This window comes from Zasmidium cellare, assembly GCF_010093935.1.
Source record: "Zasmidium cellare ATCC 36951 unplaced genomic scaffold M409scaffold_44, whole genome shotgun sequence".
In the NCBI taxonomy this organism is placed as follows: Eukaryota; Fungi; Ascomycota; class Dothideomycetes; order Mycosphaerellales; family Mycosphaerellaceae; genus Zasmidium; species Zasmidium cellare.
The window spans coordinates 214,969-237,850 of record NW_022986988.1 but is presented as its reverse complement, the minus strand read 5'-3'; the positions used below and the strand labels follow the sequence as shown (position 1 = coordinate 237,850).

The 22,882-nt window shown below is 53.3% G+C and overlaps 12 protein-coding genes across 12 annotated transcripts; 7 read left to right on the top strand and 5 right to left on the bottom strand.

Annotated features, from left to right (window-relative positions):
* Positions 1-18: 18 nt before the first annotated feature.
* On the bottom strand, positions 19-2,433 carry M409DRAFT_28618 (uncharacterized protein; the record flags this gene model as incomplete). Its single annotated transcript, XM_033809115.1, has 1 exon — positions 19-2,433. The coding sequence occupies one exon, from the start codon at positions 2,431-2,433 to the stop codon at positions 19-21; it is 2,415 nt and encodes an 804-aa protein (XP_033661900.1).
* Positions 2,434-2,636: 203 nt separating this feature from the next.
* On the top strand, positions 2,637-3,058 carry M409DRAFT_28617 (uncharacterized protein; the record flags this gene model as incomplete). Its single annotated transcript, XM_033809114.1, has 3 exons — positions 2,637-2,671; positions 2,725-2,889; positions 2,941-3,058. 3 exons carry the CDS (start codon positions 2,637-2,639, stop codon positions 3,056-3,058), a joined length of 318 nt encoding a protein of 105 aa, XP_033661899.1.
* A 432-nt stretch (positions 3,059-3,490) lies between these two features.
* Positions 3,491-4,874, top strand: M409DRAFT_70083 (uncharacterized protein; the record flags this gene model as incomplete). Its single annotated transcript, XM_033818564.1, has 4 exons — positions 3,491-3,659; positions 3,849-4,221; positions 4,253-4,445; positions 4,581-4,874. The coding sequence occupies 4 exons, from the start codon at positions 3,491-3,493 to the stop codon at positions 4,872-4,874; spliced, it is 1,029 nt and encodes a 342-aa protein (XP_033661898.1).
* Positions 4,875-6,065: 1,191 nt separating this feature from the next.
* M409DRAFT_28615 (uncharacterized protein) lies at positions 6,066-7,696 on the bottom strand (the record flags this gene model as incomplete). Its single annotated transcript, XM_033809113.1, has 3 exons — positions 6,066-7,123; positions 7,171-7,527; positions 7,576-7,696. 3 exons carry the CDS (start codon positions 7,694-7,696, stop codon positions 6,066-6,068), a joined length of 1,536 nt encoding a protein of 511 aa, XP_033661897.1.
* Positions 7,697-8,727: 1,031 nt separating this feature from the next.
* M409DRAFT_28614 (uncharacterized protein) lies at positions 8,728-9,624 on the top strand (the record flags this gene model as incomplete). Its single annotated transcript, XM_033809112.1, has 1 exon — positions 8,728-9,624. The coding sequence occupies one exon, from the start codon at positions 8,728-8,730 to the stop codon at positions 9,622-9,624; it is 897 nt and encodes a 298-aa protein (XP_033661896.1).
* A 111-nt stretch (positions 9,625-9,735) lies between these two features.
* Positions 9,736-11,790, bottom strand: M409DRAFT_28613 (uncharacterized protein; the record flags this gene model as incomplete). Its single annotated transcript, XM_033809111.1, has 1 exon — positions 9,736-11,790. The coding sequence occupies one exon, from the start codon at positions 11,788-11,790 to the stop codon at positions 9,736-9,738; it is 2,055 nt and encodes a 684-aa protein (XP_033661895.1).
* A 555-nt stretch (positions 11,791-12,345) lies between these two features.
* Positions 12,346-13,192, top strand: M409DRAFT_59527 (uncharacterized protein; the record flags this gene model as incomplete). The annotated part of the gene is made up of 2 exons (XM_033814218.1): positions 12,346-12,733; positions 12,867-13,192. The coding sequence occupies 2 exons, from the start codon at positions 12,346-12,348 to the stop codon at positions 13,190-13,192; spliced, it is 714 nt and encodes a 237-aa protein (XP_033661894.1).
* A 1,719-nt stretch (positions 13,193-14,911) lies between these two features.
* Positions 14,912-16,567, top strand: M409DRAFT_70078 (uncharacterized protein; the record flags this gene model as incomplete). The annotated part of the gene is made up of 4 exons (XM_033818563.1): positions 14,912-15,097; positions 15,152-15,479; positions 15,531-15,640; positions 15,695-16,567. The coding sequence occupies 4 exons, from the start codon at positions 14,912-14,914 to the stop codon at positions 16,565-16,567; spliced, it is 1,497 nt and encodes a 498-aa protein (XP_033661893.1).
* A 743-nt stretch (positions 16,568-17,310) lies between these two features.
* On the top strand, positions 17,311-18,443 carry M409DRAFT_70077 (uncharacterized protein; the record flags this gene model as incomplete). The annotated part of the gene is made up of 2 exons (XM_033818562.1): positions 17,311-17,347; positions 17,434-18,443. The coding sequence occupies 2 exons, from the start codon at positions 17,311-17,313 to the stop codon at positions 18,441-18,443; spliced, it is 1,047 nt and encodes a 348-aa protein (XP_033661892.1).
* Positions 18,444-18,450: 7 nt separating this feature from the next.
* Positions 18,451-19,858, bottom strand: M409DRAFT_70076 (uncharacterized protein; the record flags this gene model as incomplete). The annotated part of the gene is made up of 2 exons (XM_033818561.1): positions 18,451-19,554; positions 19,622-19,858. 2 exons carry the CDS (start codon positions 19,856-19,858, stop codon positions 18,451-18,453), a joined length of 1,341 nt encoding a protein of 446 aa, XP_033661891.1.
* Positions 19,859-20,163: 305 nt separating this feature from the next.
* Positions 20,164-21,161, bottom strand: M409DRAFT_37628 (uncharacterized protein; the record flags this gene model as incomplete). The annotated part of the gene is made up of 2 exons (XM_033810767.1): positions 20,164-20,428; positions 20,482-21,161. 2 exons carry the CDS (start codon positions 21,159-21,161, stop codon positions 20,164-20,166), a joined length of 945 nt encoding a protein of 314 aa, XP_033661890.1.
* An 899-nt stretch (positions 21,162-22,060) lies between these two features.
* M409DRAFT_37629 (uncharacterized protein) lies at positions 22,061-22,747 on the top strand (the record flags this gene model as incomplete). The annotated part of the gene is made up of 1 exon (XM_033810768.1): positions 22,061-22,747. The coding sequence occupies one exon, from the start codon at positions 22,061-22,063 to the stop codon at positions 22,745-22,747; it is 687 nt and encodes a 228-aa protein (XP_033661889.1).
* Between the last annotated feature and the right edge of the window lie 135 nt (positions 22,748-22,882).

The following is a 22,882-nucleotide window of genomic DNA, read 5'->3' as shown; positions in this document are numbered from 1 at the left end:
CAGCTAGCTTCCGTCTGATCAAGTGATGTTGTATATCCTGATTGAAAAGTCATCACTTGCTGATGCGAGCTGCATCAGACTAGCGATCTTCTCGCCACCTTGTGTCAGCCTTGGTCGCCACCGAAGAGCGTTGATAGTCTTGCAATGAACAATTCCCGGGTCCAGAGCCAGGGTGTCGTGCACAGCAAGTGTTTCGGGAGAGATCTTAGCGACATGAACAGACCCGTCATCGCATCCGTATGCAAGGACGAACGATGAGGTCTCGAGGTCTGAGCTGAACGCCACAGCTGTGACTGAAGTACCCGTGGTGATTGTCGAAACAGTCTCGAATGTGCTCTCGCTCAGCCTCCATAATTTCACCGACTTGTCTCTGCCAGCGGTGGCGAAGACATGGCCCGCCGAAGCTGGTGCCCAGCAGCAATCGAGTATCATCCTAGAGTGGCCCTTTGGGTTCGACGAGAAGAGCTTGTATGTATCGTTTTCATGAGCATCCCTTTCGAAGACTGCCCATTGTCGATCTCTTCCAACACTGAGCAAGAACCGGTCATCCGGTGAGAATGCGAGACTCGTGACACTCAAACTGTGTGCCGTCAACGGCGGTTTCACCTCTCGCCACTCTTTCGTCTCGTAAAGTCGAATGACTGCGTGATCAAGAGAACTTGCTTTACATGCCGTGGCAACGAGCGACTTGTCATTGCTGGTGGCCACAGCAGAAATTTCGTAACCGTGTCCGTAAAGCTTTTCATGTTCTGGCCAGAGCGTATGGCGTGCGAGATGGTCTTCGTGTGGTGGATGATCAAGATCGAGGGTTGACTTGTGGACCACGGAAGCTGGATCAACCGCTTCCCTCTCGTCGGTGTCCCCATTTGAATGGCCATTCGGTTGATCGTCATCATCGGCCGCGGCCATTGCCTTGTTGGAAAGGCCGAGCACTGGAATGTTGGCTGCATCTGGGAGGTCGCCTGAGACTGTACTAGATGTGCCTGAAAGTTTCGAAATCAGATTGTCGACCGCTTTTGGTTTGTTAAACACTCGAAGTAGCTTCTCATCAGCACCAGATATGAATTGGATGTCTGTGATGGCATCGATGCAGTTCAGGTCGTAACCGTGGATTTGAGGACGAGCCATCTCATGCCAAGAGGATTTGTCCCGTCTCTTCCATTCCGAGATAAGTCTTGTGGTCTGGTCTGATGAAGTGGACAGAAGGTAGTCACCACGAGGAGACCACGCGATGCCTTGCACTTCTTGCACATGCCCGCTGATGCCCACCTGTTGGAGCCACATGTCGCTGTTTTCGTCAAAATTCCACCGGCGCCAACTACCTGTGCGGCCAAGACTGACAACTGAACGTCCCTGGGGTTGCCAGAGCCCTATCCAGAAGCCACCTGCACTACCTGTTGCAGTAGTGGATCCTTTCTGAGAGCTTATCTCTCCCATTCTGCTATGACAAATCCACAATCCAGATGCTGCGTCCGAATGCCAGACCGAGAGTGAGTTATCGGCCGAGGCAGAGAGCAGCGCGGGCGGTGATCTCGAGGAGCCTTTTGGTTCCCATCGTGCGGTATAGATCCAGTCTTCATGGCCAACAAGCAGTGCTTCGAAAGTTACAGCGTACTTTGTCGACGAGCTTCCAACCTGGTGCGCTTTGTTTGATAGCGACTTCTTCGCAGAAGTAGCAGATAATTCGTCAATCGTATCAGGTGCCTCAGTCGCTTGGCCTGCCGTCTGCTGGAAACGCCAAAGTCTGATGTACTTGTCTTGACTTGCAGAAGCAAGCAAAATATCGCTCTCAGGCGAATCTGACTCTTTCGTGAAGTCAAGCGAGCGAATCCAGCCTTCATGGCCGCTCAAAGTCGCTTGCAACTCGAAGTTCTGGCCTGACTTCGCCCTGACATAGAGCTGAATATTGTTGGAAGTCCCAGCAACTGCCAATACAATATCGCCATTGGTAAGAGAAGTAAGTGCAAGTGCTAATGGAAGATAGCGTGGCTTCAATGAGATAGTCTGAATGAGCTTAGCTGTTGAATCCTGCATGTGCCATACGTTCACAGAAGCATCCGCAGATCCTGAGACGAATATGTCATGCTCGGGAAAGACCGCAAGCGTGTTGATGGAGTTGCTGTGTTCTGTCAGGCGTTGGGTTTCTTCAAATCCAGAGCGTGTTTCATTTGTGGCAGTCCAGATGCGTATAGTTTTGTCTGCGCTCCCACTGATGATGACCCGCTTGCCATCATTCTCGTATATTCTCACAGCATTGACAGCATCCTCATGACCTGCTAGAAGGGCTGAGATGCCGTTCTGTCTTTCATTTTCAGGATCCCAAAGGGCGATGTTGTTGCCGGCTCCAAAGGCAAGCAAGGAAGGCGCCCAGTCCGCGGCAGACGAGTGTCTGTTTCCGCCAGCAGCGATATACTCCAGACTCGCCGTTGTCATCTCAGGTTCGACATTCTGTGCAATTGTTGTTGTCGCGAAAAAAGTTCAAGTCATATGTCGAAGTGTTCGAAATCTCGCTAGCCTCTTGTGGCTCGCGACGCACGGGCCATCGAGGACGGATATTGCTGCTGAATTTGACTTCACTTTCTGCTGACATCAACAACAACGTTGCCATCAACACTTTGCTTCTCACATCAGTGGCCATGGGGAGCAATGTAGATCTCACGGTGGAGTTCACGTAGGTCCTGTTCCTATCTTTCTTCTCCGCTCACTTTCTAAGCCGTCTGGCAGCGGAGGTCTAGAAATGCTCTTTTCAGATCAACGAAAGCACAAGATATCAATACCCGCCGAGGAGTCGAAAGGACAACCTGCTACAGTTGCATTTCTCATCCAGTGGCTGTGCGATAATCTCATGAAGGATCCGAGAAAGGAGATGTTTGTGTTGGACGATTCGGTGTGAGTCGAGGCCACGATGAGCATTCCTAGGGACTTGCTGACTATGAATAGACGGCCGGGCATACTCGTCCTCATTAACGATGCTGACTGGGAGCTGGAAGGAGAGGATAAATACGAAGTCCAGGCTGGCGACAACATCGTCTTCGTGTCAACTTTGCACGGTGGTTGAGACTCGAAAGACGGAATCAACGCACAAGAGACAATCATTCGGCACGAATGTTCCCTTTCGGTTCAGGAGAGGTCAAAGTCTGCGGGCATGTCAAGGCATTTGGTATTGCGTGGAAGCCTGCCCCAGAGGCTCTAGTCATGGGCCATCTATGTCCACGAATCGAACTTTGCATCGAAACAGCGAGAAGGCATGGACGAAATCAGAATCGCGGGCAGCCTTCCCCTTCCAGAGCATGTCGGTGGTGCCCAGAATCATCTGTTTCATTGCCTACAAACAAGATGAGTTCATTCCCTTCGCTATTCTGTATTCCAAGCAAACACGCTGCACAACTGATTTCTCTGAGGTCTTCTATAATAGGGCAGGCCACACTGCAGTAATCATGACTTCTACTCCACATAGGCAGACACTCAAGAACACCGACCACTCATCAAGATGTTCTTCGATCCCTCTATGATTCAGCTCGCTACGACCGTCCTCGCGCTCACTTTTGGCTTCTGCATCATGCACGCTCCATTCAAGCATTTCATGTCACGCAACTTCAGACCAATCTCCTCAGCCTTGGCTGCTTGCTTGCTGGCCAAAGAGCTCCTTGTATCGACAGGTCTCCCCATTTTCTGGACCAACGTCTTCAGCCTCATTACCTGGGCAGGATTTGGCGTTGTGATGGGCGAGGCGTTTGCCATACTTCTCTTCAGATTGTGCTCACGAAAAGCCTCCAACTACATCACCAACGGCTCGCAAAAAACCAAGAATTCCTCTAACCATATCAACTGCAAGGACATCATTAAAGCAGAGAACGCTACCGTACACCTTCAGAGCCTCTTCTCCAAAGAAGCCGCCCGCGCACAGCCGAATCAACGTCTACAGGCCGCATTCGGCATCGACAACTGCTTCATCACCGACGACAAGAAGCGATGCGCCGAATTTCGAGGCAAGGTCGCGAAGCTGATCCACGTCGAACTCGACAAATGGCAAGAGTTTGCCGCCGCTGCCAAAGCAATCGTCCAGAAGGAATTCGACACGACAGACAACACCATCAAGCTCTTCATTTTGATTCAGCTCGTCACCATGAAGATGACAAGAAAGGTCATGTGGAACATCGATCCTCAAGCTGGCGACAACGACGAGGCCATCAGGGGTCTTGCCGACGAGGTCAATAAGCAGTGATTGCGTTCAAAAGGCGACTTCCGAAAGCGACAAGCCAGACTGGCATTCCGACCAACAACACGACCTCCAAAAGGCTCTCAACGAAGCCTTCCCCAACTGGACAGTCGAGAACCCCCTCAACCTCATCTTACCAGGCTACGAGACGATGTGTCGAGTCGTCCTGCGCTGCTTCGTCGAAGTCACCTCCCGCTCGCACGAAAACGCACCCCAGTGGGAAAAAGTCCTCCACAACTTCCCCCAAAACCCGACCCGTGCGCAGCTCGACGACAACAGCTACGGCTTTTCGGCCGCCATCCTCGCCAAGGAGACTCTGCGCCTCTACCCGTCCACCCGACGAATCTAACGCGCCTTCAAGGATCAGGAGACGGGCTACGACTTCCTCGTCGCTGCCGACGTGGAGGCGATGCATCAAGACAAGGGGATCTGGGGCGCTACGGCGAGGTTGTTCGATCCATCTCGTTGGTTGAGTGTGGACGAGAAGAAGGAAGATGATATTTTCATGCCGTTTGGCGCTGCGCCTTTTCGGTGTCCTGCGAAGCAGCATAGGGGGGTTTACATGCCTTTTGGGGTGGCGATGATTGCGCTTTTGGTGGGGGCGTTGGTGGAGGGTGTTGATGGGAAGTGGGTTTGTGAGGGGGAGGGTTCCTGAGAATGGGACGCCTTTGAGTACGGATCGTGAGGCGTATAAGGATGTTGTTTTGAGACGGGTTTACGGGGAGGGGATGGGAGGTAGTATGGGCAAGTCGGTCTGATTGACAGGTAGTCTGTGGTAAAGCAGCAATGATAGTTCGAGGAAGTGTTCCATATCACAGTAGCTTGAGCTTTGTTCCTTTCATTGTCTCGATCGATCAACAGAATGAGAATAGAAGTCTCATGTTGGTCTAGACGGCGTCTCATTGTCGTTCCAGCTGATCGTCGGTAAATTCACACGTCAACGTTCTCAAAAATTCTTTGCCCCATATCACCATATCATGTCAATGAGTAGTCGAGTCTGGCCCAGGTCTTGCCCAGAGCTTCTCTAGCATGCTCTTTATCCCATCGTAGGCCACATAACTGTCCTGGATCGTTTGGTGCCTCCCCATTGGCTCAACTTCCTCAAATCTTGCCATGGCCATATCTCGGTCAGTTTCGAAGCTATCTATATAATTTTGAGGTATGAGGTAGCCAATTAAAGCCCGCGGTTCTATAGTGTAGCGGGTTAGTCCACTTTCACACTCTAAGACCCTCGGTACATCGGCTGACGATCGTTAGTTATCACATCGGATTCTGACGCTTTCACGTCCGTAACGACAGTAATGTCACTTCTGGCTTGATTGTTAGAGTCTTCCGGGAACCCCGGTTCGATTCCGGGTAGGACCTGTCCTGCTCCTCCAGCTCAGCTGGAGAAAGTATCATTTTTTGGAACTTTTTGGTGATATGATGGACTTGGGCCGTTGGGGGACATAGGATGGCGACGGTGCTTTTTGCGTGGGCTTTATCGGCCTTAGAAAGCTTGCTTTTTGCTGCTCTTTAATTGCTTGATCGACCGAGTCTGTCAATTCAGTGCCTATGATCCATGATATGGTGGACGTTTTTTTGAACGTTTTGGAGCTGCCCAATTGGATTGCAATGTTACCAGCGTACTTCAAGCTTTTCTTTGTTTTGCACAAGGAGCGAACTGTACAGAAAAGCCGCAGACAGGCATTGAGAAAGAGGAAGAACGCTGAGAATTGAATGTCATGTGAGAACGAGCTGGTAACGACGATATCCTTTGTTACTTGCTATGAGATATCTCCACTATGAGCAATATTGATATTGAGAAAAGCCGGCAACGGTGTCTAGACGCATCGACGAAATTCGACTACCCATCCGTCCTCGACAAAATCTCCCAGCCCAACAAATTCCACATCTCCCCCTTGAACCACTCTGCCATCTCAGGCTCCTTTACCTTAGGCACCGGAATCGTCGCATTGCCAGGAATAGGCATTTTCAGGCAGTCGATGAAGGGATCGTTCTCATCGATACCTTCCGTGCCGAAGATGGCGTTGACGAGAGTGCTCTGCAGACAATCTTTGGCGGTGATGGCCAACGCACCCTTCATTGCAGCTTTGTTGTGGGCTTGCTTGGGTTTGCCAGTCTTGGTGAGGGCTGCACCGAGGTGGGCTGGAGCGATGCTCATGATTCGAGTGAGCAGGTGGATGAGATATGGTGCCTCCACTCGCATTCGCTTTTGCTGCAGTTCCTTCTCTTGTGGCGAAGGTGTCGATTCGTCGTCTTCGATGTCGTCCCTGCTTTGGAGGATTTCAGCTTCCAAGGTCGATGCTCTTGGATGGCCAAAGACGGTTGAATAGAGGTGTCGACCAAGCCGACGCAGGATGCAGTATGCGAACCCTTCGAAGACTGCTTTGTTGGCATCGACTTTCGAATCGAGCAGGCCGACAACATTCGATAGAAATGAAGCCAGTGCGTTCAATGTTGATGATCCTTGGAAAGTAGTTGACTTGGTGATCTTTGCCTTCGACTTGGCTTTACTCTTTCCCTTGGAGACGGCGGCCTCGTTGCCGTTCTTTTTGACTTCAGCAGAAGCAAGGCTCTCGAATTCACCGAGTGTGTCTCTGAACATCTGGACGAAGGCGTGGACCACTTTGCCCTGCACAACGCTGCCTTCAGGGACATGGCCGATTCTGTTGAGGCCGACAATTATCGAAGCTGTTGCACGACTGGCGGCTGTCAGTGTGCTTTTGAGCGGCTCCAGGTCTGTCGCTTCATCGGCGATGCATTCGTGGACACCCTGCTTCACCATTTCTGAGACTGCCGCAGCAGCTTCGATGATGTGGTACGCCAGTTTTGTCGTATCCGTTTTCCCTGATGCCTTCACAATCGTGTGGATATCGAAGACTCTTCGCAACAGAGATGGTTCTGCATAGGTCAGCATCCTTCCACAGTATCATGGCAGGTTGACTCACTGATCTCGCCAAACTCATCCACCTCGCCATCCCCTACAATGTCCAACGGCGCAATCCTGGTTGGAGATGCTGCTCGCTTCATTTTCTTCGGCGATCGAGGCACGGGAATAGTGTCGACATCTTGCTTCTTTCGCTTCTTGGGCGGATTCGCAGCTTTTGCAGCGTCGAGTCTAGCTTTCAAGATCTCGTTCTCCCGACGTAGGTCGACAGACTGATCCTGAGCCTCGCTGAGAGCGTCTTTGGTACGTAGATATTCCGAACGCCAGTATGAAGATCTGTCCAGGTGACGATGTTTCGAGCTGACGGCGTCTGCTCGTCGACCTTTGGCCACATGCTGCCTGAGCAGGTGGATGTATTCTGACCATGTCAGTCAAGGCATTTTGTACTAGTGATGTGGGAACTGACCTCTGACTGACAGCTCCTTAGGTTTGGAGTGCACGACTGATGTTGCGAATGCGATGACCTTTGAGCTAGGCCGTGTCGTTTCAAGTTGAGTGTGGTCGTTCCTTCCTTGGACACCTGCCATGGCTGGAGCTTCAACGTTGCGGCACGAGAGGACAATGTGCAATGAAAACAGACGTGGGCGAAGATGAGGCAAGAGTCATGAGAGAGAAGTATCTTCAAGCTGTCATCAGGTGTCATTTTCGTTCAGAGAAGAAGAAGGCGCGCAACGGTGGGTCTTGCCGCGTTCGACTGATGAAAAGAAGGAAAGTTCGAACTCGTGCCTGCCTCGACTTACACCTCACTCCAGAACATCACCACAAGTCAAGTCGACCTTCTCTCCTCAACTCCACCTCCCACTCACGAAAATGCCATGACAATGGAGAGCAATTATCACCATCACCGCCTTATCGATTCGCTGCGTCTGGTCCTCCATTCTGGCGCCTCAAGCTCGGGGATTCTACCGACGGCGAAATCATTCTCGACTGTCATTCCCAATCTGGCCATATCTTTGCAATCGAGTTCGTCGTGAAGGGCGAAGAATTGGTAATGTGCGGCCGATTCAATCTGGAGCGAAGAGTACGACCACTTGTCACTTGAGTCCAGCACCAGCCATTCCAGCACCCCGTCCGCGCCGCTCGAGAGGCATTCAACAAGGCCTGCTTCTTAGTCGTCTCTCTGAGAAATGTCAAGTTCCGTGGAGGAGTGGGAGAGAGATCGGATTACACACCCACTTCACCCTGAAACCCTTCGCTAACTCGAAGCGGGAAGGTGGTGTGATCGGGGCCGGGCTCAAGATGCTTCGACGTCACTCGCTTGCGTGCATGGCAGCTCCATCTTACAGCAGCACGCATGCGAGTTTTTAGTCAGACGGTGAAATGAGGATGCAGGGCGACGTACGAATTTCCAATGTACAGTACGAAGCCCTTGCTGATGAGCCGAGAAGGACTTCCGAGCGAGAAGTTGACAAAGGCTGGGACACGGGCCCATGGTTCGTGATTGTATTTAAATAGAGGAGGCTGCCCTTCGTATGAGGACATCGAAACATTTCAGCAGCGAACGTTAAGAATACCATTACCAACACCTGCCTTACAAACCCACAAGAACACCATCCCAATGGCCCCCAGCGCAGAATACGAATTCCCCTCCTTCACCAACACCGTCCACCGCAGCGCCTACGATGCCATCTCCCCCACCAACCCCTCCAACTCCGCCTCCGGCAAAGTAATCCTCATCACAGGCGGCGGCATCGGCGTGGGCCTCAACATCGCCAAAGCCTACGTGCAAGCCGGCGCCAAAACCGTCGCGATCCTCGGCCGACGAGAAAACGTCCTCGCCGACGCCAAGAAGGACCTCGAGAGCGCGGGCTCCTCCCAGATCCTGACCTTCAAAGCGGACATCGTCGACGAAGCCGCTCTCGAGAAGGCCTTCTCCTCCACCGCCCAGCAAGCCGGCGCCCCCATCGACGTCGTCGTCGCTAACGCGGGATACCTCAGCGAGCCCGGCCCCGCCGCGACCGCGGACCTGGGCGATTACTTCAAGACCTTCGAGATCAACATCAAAGGCACGCTCCTCACCTTCCGCGCGTTCCTGAACCACCGCACCACGACCCACACCCCCGTCTTCATCTCCCTCAACACCGGCGCCGCCCACAACGTCTTCCCGAACATTTCCGCCTACAGCGCGTCCAAACTCGGGCAAGGCCAGCTCATCGCGCACCTCGCCGTCGAGAACCCGGACGTGCGCGTCGTGTCCATGCATCCTGGCGTGTTGGCTTCGGAGATGAACACCAAGTCCGGGATGACGATCTCGCGGGATGATATGAGTCTGCCGAGTGGGTTTGCGGTGTGGTTGGCGAGTGGAAGGGCGAGTTGGACGAGTGGGAAGTTTTTGTGGGCGCATTGGGATGTGGATGAGTTGGAGGAGTTGAGGGGGGAGATTGAGGCGAAGGGGTTGTTGGGGTTGGGGTTGTTGGGGTGGCCGAGGGTGGAGAAGCCTAAGGTGGTTGTTTGAGGGCTAGGTGAGCTGTGGTGAGAGATCGTCAATTCGTCAGCGTTCTAGAGGACAAGATACCTACCATAAGAGCATCAATTCCCATCCTCAAGACTCCCCTTGTCTTCCGGCTCAATCACTATCACCCGCGTACCGTCCCTGCTTCGAGTTCCGCGCCTGATCGATGTTATCCTTGAACAAGTTCCAAAGATTCTTCACCTCCCCATCCGCCTTCATCTTATCCACCACCTTGTTCGCGTACTTGTTCCTCTTCTTGGTAGGCCACTTGTCTCTCTTGACCAACTGCTCCGCCGTGCAGTACTTGTGGCCCTCGAGATAGTCTTCGACGTAGCCGTGGAGGTGGTGCTTCCAGTGGGAGAGGGAGTGGGCCGTCTCCGCGTTGCTCTTGCAGAATTTGCCGACGTACCAGATGGTGTTGACGGGGACGATTGGGCGGTGATTGGCGTCCCAGTGTTGCTTTTCATTGTCTTCGTCTTCGCTGGAGGAGTCGTCGCTGTCGCTGTCGTCTTCCTTGTTGGGGTCGTCTTGGTCGACAGGGTCGAGAGTGTCGCGGCGGTATGGTCTGCCTTGGAATTGGATTTGGTAAGTAGCTGGATGGCCTGATCTGTTGCACGCATCGCACTTGTCGCGCATCCAGTGCTCGGCTGAGTTTCGATCAATCCTCTCGTAGGCGATCTCAGGTCGTGCTTGGAGAGCGAGAGTGAAGTCCGATGTCCACGCGGAAGATGTGAATTTGGATGCAGCCAAGCCTCTGACTTCGTCGTCGAGCTTCTTGAAGGTGAGTTCATAGATGGGATCGTCGATCGCGAACGCTGGGTTGATCTTCTTCTGTACCATCCATTCGACGGCGAATTCGAAAAGCTCCTTCGACTTCGAGGAGGCGTATCGGGTGAACTCCAAAGGCACACCTTCTGGTACGCCTAACGGTCCCTCGTCGTCTTCTTGCTCCACAAAGTCGTCATCCTCGTCATCTTTAGTGAACATTTGGCGTGCTCGAGTGACTTCAGGGATCACTTCATCTTCGTCTTCGTCGTATGGATCTTCTCGCTCTTCCTCTTGGGCATCTGCTTCATCCTGCTCCTCCTGGTCCACCCCTGGTAGCTGACTTGACCTCATCCGCTTCAGTTTCTCCAGAGCCTGTTGACGTGCATTCTTCTGAGCCGATTGACTTCCACGTGGTTTTGCAGGCTCATCCTCCGCTCCGCTACTGGGTTCGAAGAAGTCCAGGTCTTCAGCCAAGTCTTCCTTCTCCTGCTGCGTCATTTGTCTTGGACGTTTGAGTCGTCTTCGTCCCGGCGTCTTTGGCAGGTCGTCCTCGTCATCCTCGCTCTGGGTGTCTTGTCGCGCCCGCTTTCTTGATCGCTGCCCCGTCACAACAATCTCATCGTCGCTGTCTGGGGCTGCTGGTGGCGAATCGCTGATGAAGCTATCCGCTGATGGACTCCTCCGCCGCCGGCGAGGTCTCTTTCCCACTGTTGTTGGCATGTCGTCGTCATCATCGTCTTCACTCTCTTGCTGTATTTGAGGAGCACGGCGTGGCGCGACCGCAATCTCATCCTCGTCTTCATCGTCCTCAACTACCACGTTACGATTCTCTTTGCCCTTCCGACCCTTCTTCGACTTCTCCATCAGCTTTCTGGGAGACGGCAGCTCTTCAGACCCGGCTGAGTCTTCGTCGCTGTCGCTGCTAAATGCTTGGCCGTTGACTTGAGAGCTGAACATGCCAGGTTTTGAGGAGCGGGTTCGAACGGAGGAAGAAGGTAGTTTGACGGGCGAATCGAAAGAGTCGATGTCTCGCGAATTGCTGAAGTCGAGCCTCTGCTGCCTGGAGCGCGACGACTTCACTCGCGACTTGGTCTGAGCTCGCTGAGTAGGGCGTATGGGTTCGTCGTCGCTATCGATCTCCACTACTTCTGGGTTCTGCTTTTGCAGGGTAGCATCAGGCGTTGGCATGGTCGGTGTTTCGTCTTCTGGGAGTACCTCCAGGTCGCTGTCGTCGTCATGAACTCTGCGATATTTGGACGAACGAGGCGTGCCATCCAGACTGACTGCAGCTGCACGCTCTCTGATCTGCTTGTGGTAGTCCTTGGAAGCTGGCGAAGAGCTTGGGAGGGGCGTGAAGGACAAACGGGCCTGTTTCTTGCGGGCGGCCCTGGATGAAGGCATGGTGTCCAAGAGTTGTTAGGCATAAGATGACATCAAGGTGGAGGAAGCAAGTTCAAGCACGAGGACAAGCACAACAAGAAGAGGATGTTTCCAGCAAGTTACTTGCTCTGCTTCACTTTGAGAGACGCGTTTCGCGACCAATTGAATGACGCCGGCGCACGTGCTTCATTTCCAACGGCCAAGGTTTCGGCCGGCCGATGACGGGCTCCACTGGTCCCTCACTGCCCCCACCAGTTTGTTGTTGACTCCCCTCTCTCTGCTCTGTCAGCCTCTTTCACTCTCTTCCACAACCGCATGCTTCAATGTCTCGGCGCAGTATCGAAGCATTCGCGTGTCCGGCCTGTTCTGCGTTCCCTCCGAGCGCTCCATTCACCTACCCGCATAATGTCCTCTGACCGGGCCACGGCGGACGACTTGGAGCATGTCTCGAGTACAGCTGCTCCGGGTGAGCAGCCCACTGAGCAGTTCCCGCCCTCAGAGAAGCCCAATGCATGTACGAAGATATATCGTTACTGTTTTGTCAGAGTCTGATAATGATTATAAGTCACAGAAATCATGAAGCCCAAGAAGAAACAAGCCCCAGTCTCCACCGATACCGCCTCGAAACGAACCATCTTCTCTGGCCGTGATGGACTGGCCGCGTATACCGTCGATCCTGCTTCGTTCCCGAGCAGCCGTGTCATATACTACAATGACAAGTTCACCGTGATCAACGATCTCTTCCCGAAAGCGCAAATCCATGTGCTTATCCTCCCTCGAGACCCAAACAAGAACGTCCTTAGGCCGCAGGAGGCCTTCGATGACCTTGAGTTTCTGAAAGATTGCAGGGAGGAGCTGAAGAAGGTGAAAGAGATGGTCGCATCGGAAATGCAAAGGAGGTTTGGGAAGTACTCGAAGACGGAGCAAGCGAGGAGACAAGCAATGGAGTCGGAAGACCCTCCAGGTGAGTTGAACGGAATAACAACAGTACTGTCAAACATGTCAAGAGATACCAGCTAGTTCCTGAGCTCTCTGGAAAAGATTGTGACATGGAGAACACTGTCTCTGATCCGGTGGATGGTCTGACATATGTGCAGACGAACTCCCTCCCGGCCGCGACTGGTCCAAGGACGTGATCTCCGGAATCCACGCGAACCCATCAATGAGCCATCTCCACATCCATTTGCTCAGCCGAGATATGTTCAGCGAGCCGATGAAAAAGACGAATCACTACCTGTCCTTCACTACGGACTTTTTCATCGGACTGGACCAATTTCCTCTACCTGCGAACGATCATCGACGAAACTACAAGCACTTCCCGGCAGACATGCACTGTTGGAGATGTGGGAAGAACTTCGGTAACAAGATTTCCAAGCTCAAGGATCATCTGGCGGAGGAGTTCGAGGAGTGGAAGAAGGAATGAAGATCGCAGAGCAATGGCAATCAGACTATCCGCACTGGTTGGATGCAGGCGAAGTGATCACCTAGCGATTTTCCCAGTACCAGGAAATCAGTCACCTGAGATGGCACAAGCGATGCGCATGCTAGGATTGACATAGACTGTTGGTGCATCTATGGTTTCACACGGCACGGACACTTGCTGATACATTGCATTTAGAGATACATGCAGCAATCGAGCGGTTCAGACAAAGTTACTGCAGCTGTCATGCAGTAATGGCGGCACGTAGGAAAATAGGCGCTGGAGGGCGGCGCAGGATCATAGCCAGCTGCGAGCGGCCTCTTCCCTGAGTCACTTACATGTGAGGCGCCTAGTGATGGTGAGTCGCGCCGCTGGCGTCTGCGTTGCGCCGTAGGGGTACGGTCTCATAGCAGCGGATAGTATAAAGTGCTGTACCCATCCCTGGGTTCAAGGTAGAGACATCACACTGACATCACGCGATCCGAGAATTTGGCTGACGATGAGGACGTGATCCAGCCCGTGAGCCCAGACACCCAGACACCCAGACACCCAGACACCCAGACACCCAGACACCCAGACACCTCCCATTCGCGGCCACCCGAACCCGCATCCATAACAAACCGCATCGCGATACTGCACGAGAGAGAGCAACGCCGGCACAGCAATCGTCCACGTCTCAGGTCGCACGAAACCTCCGCTGGCGCCAAGCCGCAGCCCAATTTGTGATCTGTCGTCCTGCGCCTGTGGGACGTGCATATGCAGTGCGCGCTGCTGCGTTGCTCACCGCATACTGCCTCCACGACGACCGCACTCTTTCCCGCGCGATTGATCGTGTTGAGGGGGTCGTTGTTGGTTGACGGAAGGGTAGCTGCAGCGCGGAACAAGAGTGGCAGAAGCGACGCACTGGCGCCTCTGCAAACGCTGCTGTTCCCCGTCGCTTGCAGAAAAAAGGCCTGAGCGGCCCGCTGCCGAGCCTGCCACTAGCAACTTCATATGAGAGACCACTGCAACAGCAAGTCGCCGTCCATCTGAAAGACATTACTCCCACCACTCGCTGCCCTCTGAATCAGCCTTGACTCGCTGCCATACGTACGCGACCGGCGCGTCATCAAAACCACGACTCACCCTCACCAACGGCCGACTGCGAGAACTTTTTTTCTACCAGCATCCCCGGCCATAAAAAAATATCGCCTTCACTTCACTGCCGCCACACCAGCATCCATCAACAACACCATCACTCGCATTGACATCATCACCATCGCCATCACCCGACATGGCGCCTTCATCAGACTGGCTTCAAGATTCTCTGCCCGATATCGACGCGCCACCCGGTTTTGGTGGAAGCAGAGCCACGCCCTTTGATTCGATCGGTATGAATCGCCTGACGTCTCTCGATTCTTTTGGCGCCAACAGAATGGCTACTGCACTCGCTCCCATCGGTACACCACGCCGCAGTGACTCTTTGGCAGGCTCGCCAAACGGCTTGGGCCACCTCAACGGCAGCAGCACTTGCGTGGGTGTTGTTGGCAACCGCGCCGTCAGTAACGGCAATGGCACTCACTCGCCAGCTCACGGCAGCTCTTCTCCAGTGAGGTAAGTCGCATCAAAATTTCAAAATGATGTGAAGCCACGGCGAGATGTTCGCCCAGCTTTCACCGCCTTTCCTATGCACGGCATGTGGGTCTAACTTGGAGCAGAGATAGCAACCTCAATCACTTGCGCATGCGCTACAATCAACTCAGAAATACGGAGAATCTGAAAGATGCCCTTCTCGAAGACCTCCTCGACAAATGCACCGAGCTGCAATTTCGCAACGAGGATCTCACTCGACAGCTTCCGCCTCCTGGCGTCAACTACAAGCAAGTTGCGACCACACTCACGGACATGATAAATCGCCAGACACTTTTGGTATGTATATCGAGTTTGAACGGTGTGGAACCTTCACTGACTTATTCGACACAGGTTGCTCTTATTGATGGCAACTCTCTCATTTTCCAGAGCTACCTGCTCAAGCAAGGCAGCAAGGGCGGCCAGCAAGCTGCGAGCATTTTCAGGCAGAAGCTTATGGAATGGGCATCCACAGCTTGGCCACGCGTTGCAATGGACGGCGCTGTTGTGCGTGTGTTCGCCAACGTTAAAGTCCTGGCCGAGAAGTGTCGCAAAGCCAACCTTGTGCCTTCGACGGATGTCTTTGAAGCGTTCGTCCAAGGTTTCAACAATGGCGAAGGAGGGCTCTTTGACTTTGTCGATGTTGGAGGTGCTCCTGATGGGGTCGTCACTAAAATGACAGGTGAGATCGTTCAAACTCTTACCCTCATGCACAAGCTGATAAAATTTACAGCCGAACTGCAATACCACTCCCTCAACTACCAGAGCGGCCACGTTCTCTTTGGCTGCGGCAACGACAAGGCTTTTGTCCAAACGCTCGAGGGCTATGTCGACAATGTTGAGGTATGCCTACGACCGACACCTCTGCCAGTTCCACCCCACTGACTTTCTTCCCAGATGCTCGGTCGTTTGAGCTTGTTGGAACTCGAGCCTTTCGAGAACGAGGACATGGCCAATATGCCCTTTGAGAGAAAGAAGCTTCAAGGCATCTTCCGCGACTCCCACAAGCCTCTCCCGAACGCACCAGAGGTACACGCCGAGATCACTCGCAAGGATTCGCGTAACATGTTCAACCCACAGAGCGGTGTCTTCACTCCCCAACAATCACCGTTCAGCCCTCGCCCCGTCATTCCAGCGGTCGCCCCTAGCCCGGCGCCATCCCTTCGAAACGACCTGACACGCACCAACTCCCACGCCTCCTCGAGCGCATTTTCGGAAGTTCCGTCATCAGTTGCCACTAACGGTGGAAATGTGGGCGGCGGCGGTTGGGCTAACATCGCTCGTGGCTCTGCCCATCTCCCCTTCAAGGACCTCACGAGCAAGCCCGCACCACCAGAGACGGTCAAGATCACCGGCCCGGTCGTTCGCCAGAACAAACTCGGCCAGCGCATCGATGCTGAGATGGAGTACAATCACGAGAAGGTATATGAGCTGAAGAAGATGAAGTACTGCAATCAGCACTACATCGGTCGCGGATGCTGCCAGCACTCAGCCGGCAACGGCGCCTGTCCTCATCGGCATGAACCCAAGCTGAACAAGGACGACCTGAAGTGGCTCCGTGTCGTCGCCCGCGAGACGGTCTGCAAGAAGGGCACCGCCTGCACGGAAATCGACTGCATCTACGGCCATCACTGCCCGTATCCGAAAGTGCAGGAGGGCTCCAACAAAGGCATCGCTTGCATAAATGGCGACAATTGCCGATTTGGAAGTGAGATGCATGGCATGGATACGGTCGTTGATCGGATTCTTCGTGCGGAGGATGTGGAGTAGTCGCTGAGAGGAGGGGAGAGGAGCTGGGCGGTAGAGAGAAGGCTGCCTACCGCCGTTAATACCATCACCTTTTTTTGTCACTTGATACTGATACCCCATCACATCACATTACTCTGAGGTTCATGAGAACATAAAGTAGCGAGTCTGGTCAGGAATAAACGGTCGGGTAATGCAAAGTTTCGGTATACCCTCCAGTGGGTTATCTTCAATCACTCGACCTGACTCTTTCGTTTCATCATTCGGACTTAAATGCCCCTGTCAACACTATCCATCCTTCGTCATCTCCCGCCCTCACTCTCCGGACATAAATGGGCTTTCGATTTATTAGGTCGTGCTCTTGCCCCATGATCAAGTGCCTGGTTAGACGGCGACATGCCTTTAAACGATCCAGTAAATACATTTACACCCACCCTTTACTCCATGCATGCATGTAGCCTCTTCGGAGACTTATGAGAAGTATCTCTGTCAGCTCGCTCGCTTGGGGACGTCAGGCGAAGCTGGGAGCCAGTACGTGTACCTTTGTCAAGCGAAGTAATATCGCATCGAGGATACAGCAGGTACTGGTTGGAAAGTCGAGGATCTGGATGGGTGATGGATGGGAGGGTTTAGTTGCGAGCTGAGAGGTGGAGGGAGGATTGTGGGATATAAAGCGAGCATGGCAGGTTTGGTTTTGGATTGTTTCTTTTTTCAACTTCACTTCAATTTTGCTCTTGACTTTTGATCTCGTCGATCGGATCTGAATGATGGCAGACAGGATTGGCGTTGCGATCATAGGGAGCGGTATGCACACGCACATCTCCACAATCACGCACCACCCTTTCCCTGTCCAAGTCCACTGGATCGCTAACCCCCCTCATCCTCCACAGGCATCATCGTCAAAGACTCCCACCTCCCCACCATCCTCACAAACCCGCACCTCACCCTCAAAGCCCTCTTCTCCCGCACCCTCGCCTCGGCCCAAAGCCTCACCAAAGACCTCCCAGACAAGATCGACCTCTACTCTCAAGACTCCTCTCCCTCGAACACATACGCCGACCTCCTCGCCCGCTCCGACATCCGAACCGTGATCATCGCCCTGCCGATCCCGGTCCAGGTGGACTTCATCAAGCAAGCCTTGACGGCGGGGAAGCATGTCCTCGCGGAGAAACCGCTCGCGAAGGATGTTGCGACGAGTGTGGAGTTGTTGGAGTGGTATCGTTCCAACATCGACACGTCCAAAGTCTTGCTCGGCATAGCGGAAAACTGGCGCTTCACGAACGTCTTCGCCAAAGCCGCGGAGGAGGTGAAGCGATTCGGCAAAATCCAGGCGTTTAATGCGCGGGTGCATTTTTATCTGCCGCCGGGGGAGAAGCATACGACGACGGAGTGGAGGAAGACGCCGGAGTTTCAGGGTGGGTTTTTGTTGGATTCCGGGGTGCATCTTGTGGCGGTTCTGAGGAAGGTTCTGGGCAATGGTCAGGGACAAGTGAGGAGGGTGTCGGCTTTCACGACCTCGCTGGCGGAACATCTTCCTCCTGTGGACACGGTTGCTGCGACGCTGCAGTTGGAGAATGGCTCTGCTGGGACGGTGTCGATTTCGTTTGGGAGTACGTTTTTCGATGGCGAGTGGAGTGTTGCGTGTGAGGGTGGGACGGTCAGTGCGAATGCGTTTACTTCTGAGTTGAAGATGAAGCCTTTGGGGGGCGATGAGAAGGTTTCTAGTGTCCCTGATGCGCAGCATAATGTGAGTCAGGAGGTTGCGGCTTGGGTTAAGAGTATCCAGAGTGGTGAGGTTGAGAGTCGTCTGCGTCCTGAAGAGGCGTTGGCTGATGTGGAGATCATTGAGGCTATGCTGAATAGCGGCGGGAGTCCTGTTGAGTTGAAGTATCAGATCTAGGCATGTATCATGTTGCAGAAGCTGCTGTCGTCTCTTCGCCGTTGGTTGTAGGATCATTCAACGTCAACTTCTCAACATCCACGGCGAGAGGATCCGTCTCGCTCGTTGCCTCCTTCGGCCCTTCATATCCTGTTGGCGGTAGTGCCCACTCGGGCAGTGAAGTCTCGTAGCTCCACTTGCCTTCAGCACACTCGTACTTCCGTGCGTGCAGATAGATTCCCAGCTCGTGAGGTCCAGGGTCGCTGTACAGAGGTGTCTGGCACACGTCGCAGAGCTCCCCAGTCATCTTCTCTGCCTTCTTGCGATTGTACTCGTCCACCATTTCGTCATGATAGGCCACTGCTTCGGCGACCTCGTCCTTGCCCATTCGTGAAAGTCTGCTGATGATGTCCTCGTCATCGTCACCTGTACTGGAATCCTTTCCAAGGTCCTGGCCAAAAACTCGCTGGTTGCTGTAGATCGGATCGTTCGAGATGGGGTGTCCCAGATACTGCAGATGTACTCGAAGTTGATGTGTCCGACCAGTCAGTGGCCGACATCGAACGATGCTGTATCCAAGATTGTTTCCCTTGCCTGGAGGATAGTAGGCCAGTCGCTTGAACACCGTCCTCGCCTCTTTCCCATTCGCTCTCACTCTGTTCAAGCCCAACTTCGGCGATATCTGCAGAATCGGCTGTTCGCAGATGACCTCTCCCTCAGGAAACTCGCCCTTAACTCTCGCAACGTACTCTTTCCGTATCGTTCGACCCATAAGCTGCTCCGTCACCGCTTCTGCAGCTTTCTTGTGCTTCGCGATGAACATGACTCCACTCGTCAGTCTATCCAGTCTATTACATGGCAAAGGATTCCACTGATGCCCTCTTTCTGCCCGCATGATCTCGATGACGGAGTTGTAGTTGTATCGACCCGCTGGATGTACAGGAACCCCAGCCGGTTTGTTGATGATGATCAGGCCATCGTCCTCATGCACGATGCCAATCGGTTGCGCCGTAACGGGAGGCTCGTGTCGATGGAGAGTATGGCTGATGACATCGCCATTCTTAACGGTGCTCGCCGTCGATTCGACAGGTTTACCATTCACATGGATCGCACCATTCTCTATGGCATCTTTCTGAACGCGTCAGTCAGGCGCCTGTTCCATTCCATCTCATCAATCCAATTCTCAGAAAAAAACATACATAGTACTCCACCGGCCGATCTCGAAACTCATCCTTGAAAATCTCCAGAATCTCCCGACCCCGCCATCGCTGCTTGCAGTACGTGTTGTATGTGAAGTGATACGGCGCGACTCTTCTCAGGCCTTCGTCGAGGATGTACGGTCTCGGCCAGGGATCGCAGGGTGTAGTGACGACTTTGGGGGGAGGCTCGAAGACTTCGGGGGCTTCTTTGGGCTCTTCGACGGTGGTGACGGCCATGCTGGAGGCTGGGATGCGGCCGCGGCGGATCAGATACTCGAGGACTCGCGGCGATGGGAGGAGGTGGAGTGGCGAGGCTCGCATGAGCTTTGCATGTGCAAGGTGGGTTGGAAGAGATCTATTTCTGAGGTCCACGTGCGAGTCGAGAAGCTTATTTTCAAGCTTCAAAGTTTCATGCTGTGGCTTGCTCAGTCGCATACACAACTGCAATACATACAAAATGACCTTCAAGGGTTTCAATGGATCTGCATTCTACAATTGCACCATATCTGCTGGGTCTACGTTCAAGAAGCTTCCCAACAGGATCAACCCTCCACGAAGAACGATCCCACCAACTCCAATACTCTATTCAAGCAGTCGTCATTGTCAAGATGGGACATATGACTTGCCCTCTCAACTGTGACCTTTCGAATACCTGGAACATGCCCCACATACGGTGCGACGACCTCGTCTCGCTCAATGTCCCATTCGCCGTTGTACAGAAGAGTAGGCACATTGATCTTGGGCAACTCGGCGAAATGATTCCAGCCTTTCAATGAGCCGACTAGCTCGTGAGGCGCTCGCCCGTACCTGAGAAAACGGTCAGGGGTGGAATAGAAAGAGGAGAAGGCTGAGATACTCACATCGTCTCTGTCACCGTCTCATCATCCGCATGGTTCTTTGCCGTCTGTTCGAGTTCCGGCGGGTGCGGATCCGCACGACACCAGTAGTTCTTGTTCAGCAAAGTCAAGGCATCCACATAACCCTGCGCCTTCCAGTCACGGGTTCGACTCGCTTCTGCAAAGGCTCGTTGCGTTTCTTCTGGCAATTCCTTGGCCCATAGCTCCATGCCGTACATGTGGAGATCGACGGATCCTGGTGCATTCGCAAGGACCAGTTTCTTCAGACCTTGCGGCCGGCGGGCGGCGAAGGAAGAACTGATGATACCGCCTACGCTGTGTCCGAGGAGATAGTAGCCGGTGCCTTGGTCATTGTCCAGGTGGAGATGTGCGATGAGGCTTTCCAGCTGCTCGACGAAGAGCTCGATTGTCCAGAACCCCTTGTCGTACTTCTTGTAGCGGAGGTGTGTCGATTTTGCGCTGCCGATTCCGTCGTAGAAGATTACAGGCAGTTTGTAGCGGTCCCAGAGTTTTCGAAATGCTAAGAGGTAGTTGTGGCCAGAGCCGGGTCCGCCGTGAACTACGATGATAGGTGGTGCGCCTTGGCGGACATCGCCATAGACTTTGTAGTATGTTTCGCAGGTATGGTCGATGGAGGGGATGTCGAAAGATGCTTTGCCTTCAATGAATTGTTCTTCCGCCATGGTGGGGAAAGATGTAGCTCGCGAACGATCAGAACTGGAGCAATAGCTGTCTTGAGCAGACTTTCGCACGCTTGCCTTCTTTTCTCGAGAAGGCGATCTCCTCCTTGTCGCTGATGTTCTCGGACTTGGACGGATAGGGAGTGTAGGATGGTCTTATTGAATATGGTGTCCTACCTGAATGCATCTGTGGAGTGCTACGCTCTCATGCCCCACTAGGTAGCTGTTGCGAGAGACTGCATGGTCACTTCACCGCCGAAGATGTCAAGTATTTGTCTTTCTCGGCCGTGGTATTCATCTTATCATGCCCATACAGCTCTTGACTCTGCAAAGCTCCTGTTGAACGGTGATTTGCGGTCTCCCAGCACCGATCGTCCACGTCTCGCTCTTGCGCCGCCTTGGTAGTTGTCCGCGCCAACTTCTCACATTCCAGTCTCTTATTTGTATTACAGCCTGACCTTCGCACGCTTCAATGATATGGCGACGGCATTAGTGCTGGGCGCGGAAATGAATAAAGTCGTGGCATCTGCTATATCCATCTTCAGAGCTGAGTGGTACATTGGAAAACGCGGATCGGAGGCGAATCGCGAGTGTCTGGCGATATTGTCGGCACAAGAGGAACGGTTTAAACCATCGTAGCCCCTTCGAGAGATGGCAGACAGCTCAGTAATGCTTTGTACTGAAGTGCAGTGCTGCTGTATGTATTGCAAGAAGAAAAATAGTTGGCTGGGAAGCCGCGAGTGTTGTGTTGCGGAACCGTCCCGCAGGACGATATGTTTTCCTCAACGCACATGATAAGACTTCCTCCATGTTCTGTAGTCGTATCTGAGCACGAGGCAGACGCAACTTCTTCTTGGACTATCATACCATTCTCTCCCTTCTCATGAGGTCTGTCGCCCGCCATGCCCATCGAAGTCACGTCTATCACCGATAAGGACATCCCTGGCGCCGTCAAATGCATCCAGGACGCGTTCGCCGAAGATCCCTATAATCGATGGGTCTTTAATGATCGCAAGAAGTTCTCTCTCAAGCGCAACTCCGTAAGCTTGGGTATTCGATGCCGATGGGGGATGCAGTACGCCATCTTCGAAGTGGCCAAGGACACAGATGATCCAGAAGGCAAAGTCCTCGGCGTGGCATGCTGGCTGACTCCGAGCAATCCCTTTGCAGCTCAGACGTGGAGCGATTACTGGGGAAGTTGGTGGCTATGGTTGGAGCAAGTCAAGATGAACCTCTGGTATGGGCGTGGAGGGCTCAACGTGAAGCGATATTACATCTGGAAGGCCGCTCAAGCCGAAGCGCAAAAGGAAATCTGGACGGACGAGAAAGGCTACTACTTCTGCAACATCGTCACCGTCAACCCCGAAGCTCAAGGCAAAGGCATTGGCAAGCTGCTGTTCAAGAAGGTCACTGACAAGGCAGATAAGGAGGGCCGGAAGTGCTATCTGGAGAGCAGCAGAGCAGAGCCCAATATGGCCATCTATGAGCGTATGGGATTCAGACTCGCAAAGGAGATGACGTGTGATGATGATGGGGATGCTATAACGCTCTACTGCATGATGCGTGAGCCGCAGACGACACGATTCTGACACGCATATGCCACGTGGAGGGGAACTTCATCTGCATGGTACCGTGATGCGTTGGTGCTGGAGGCAGATTGTATGTGGCCCGAGAAGGTATATCGCCAGCGCCGGAGAATTGTTTGGAGCGATTCCCACAAGTTC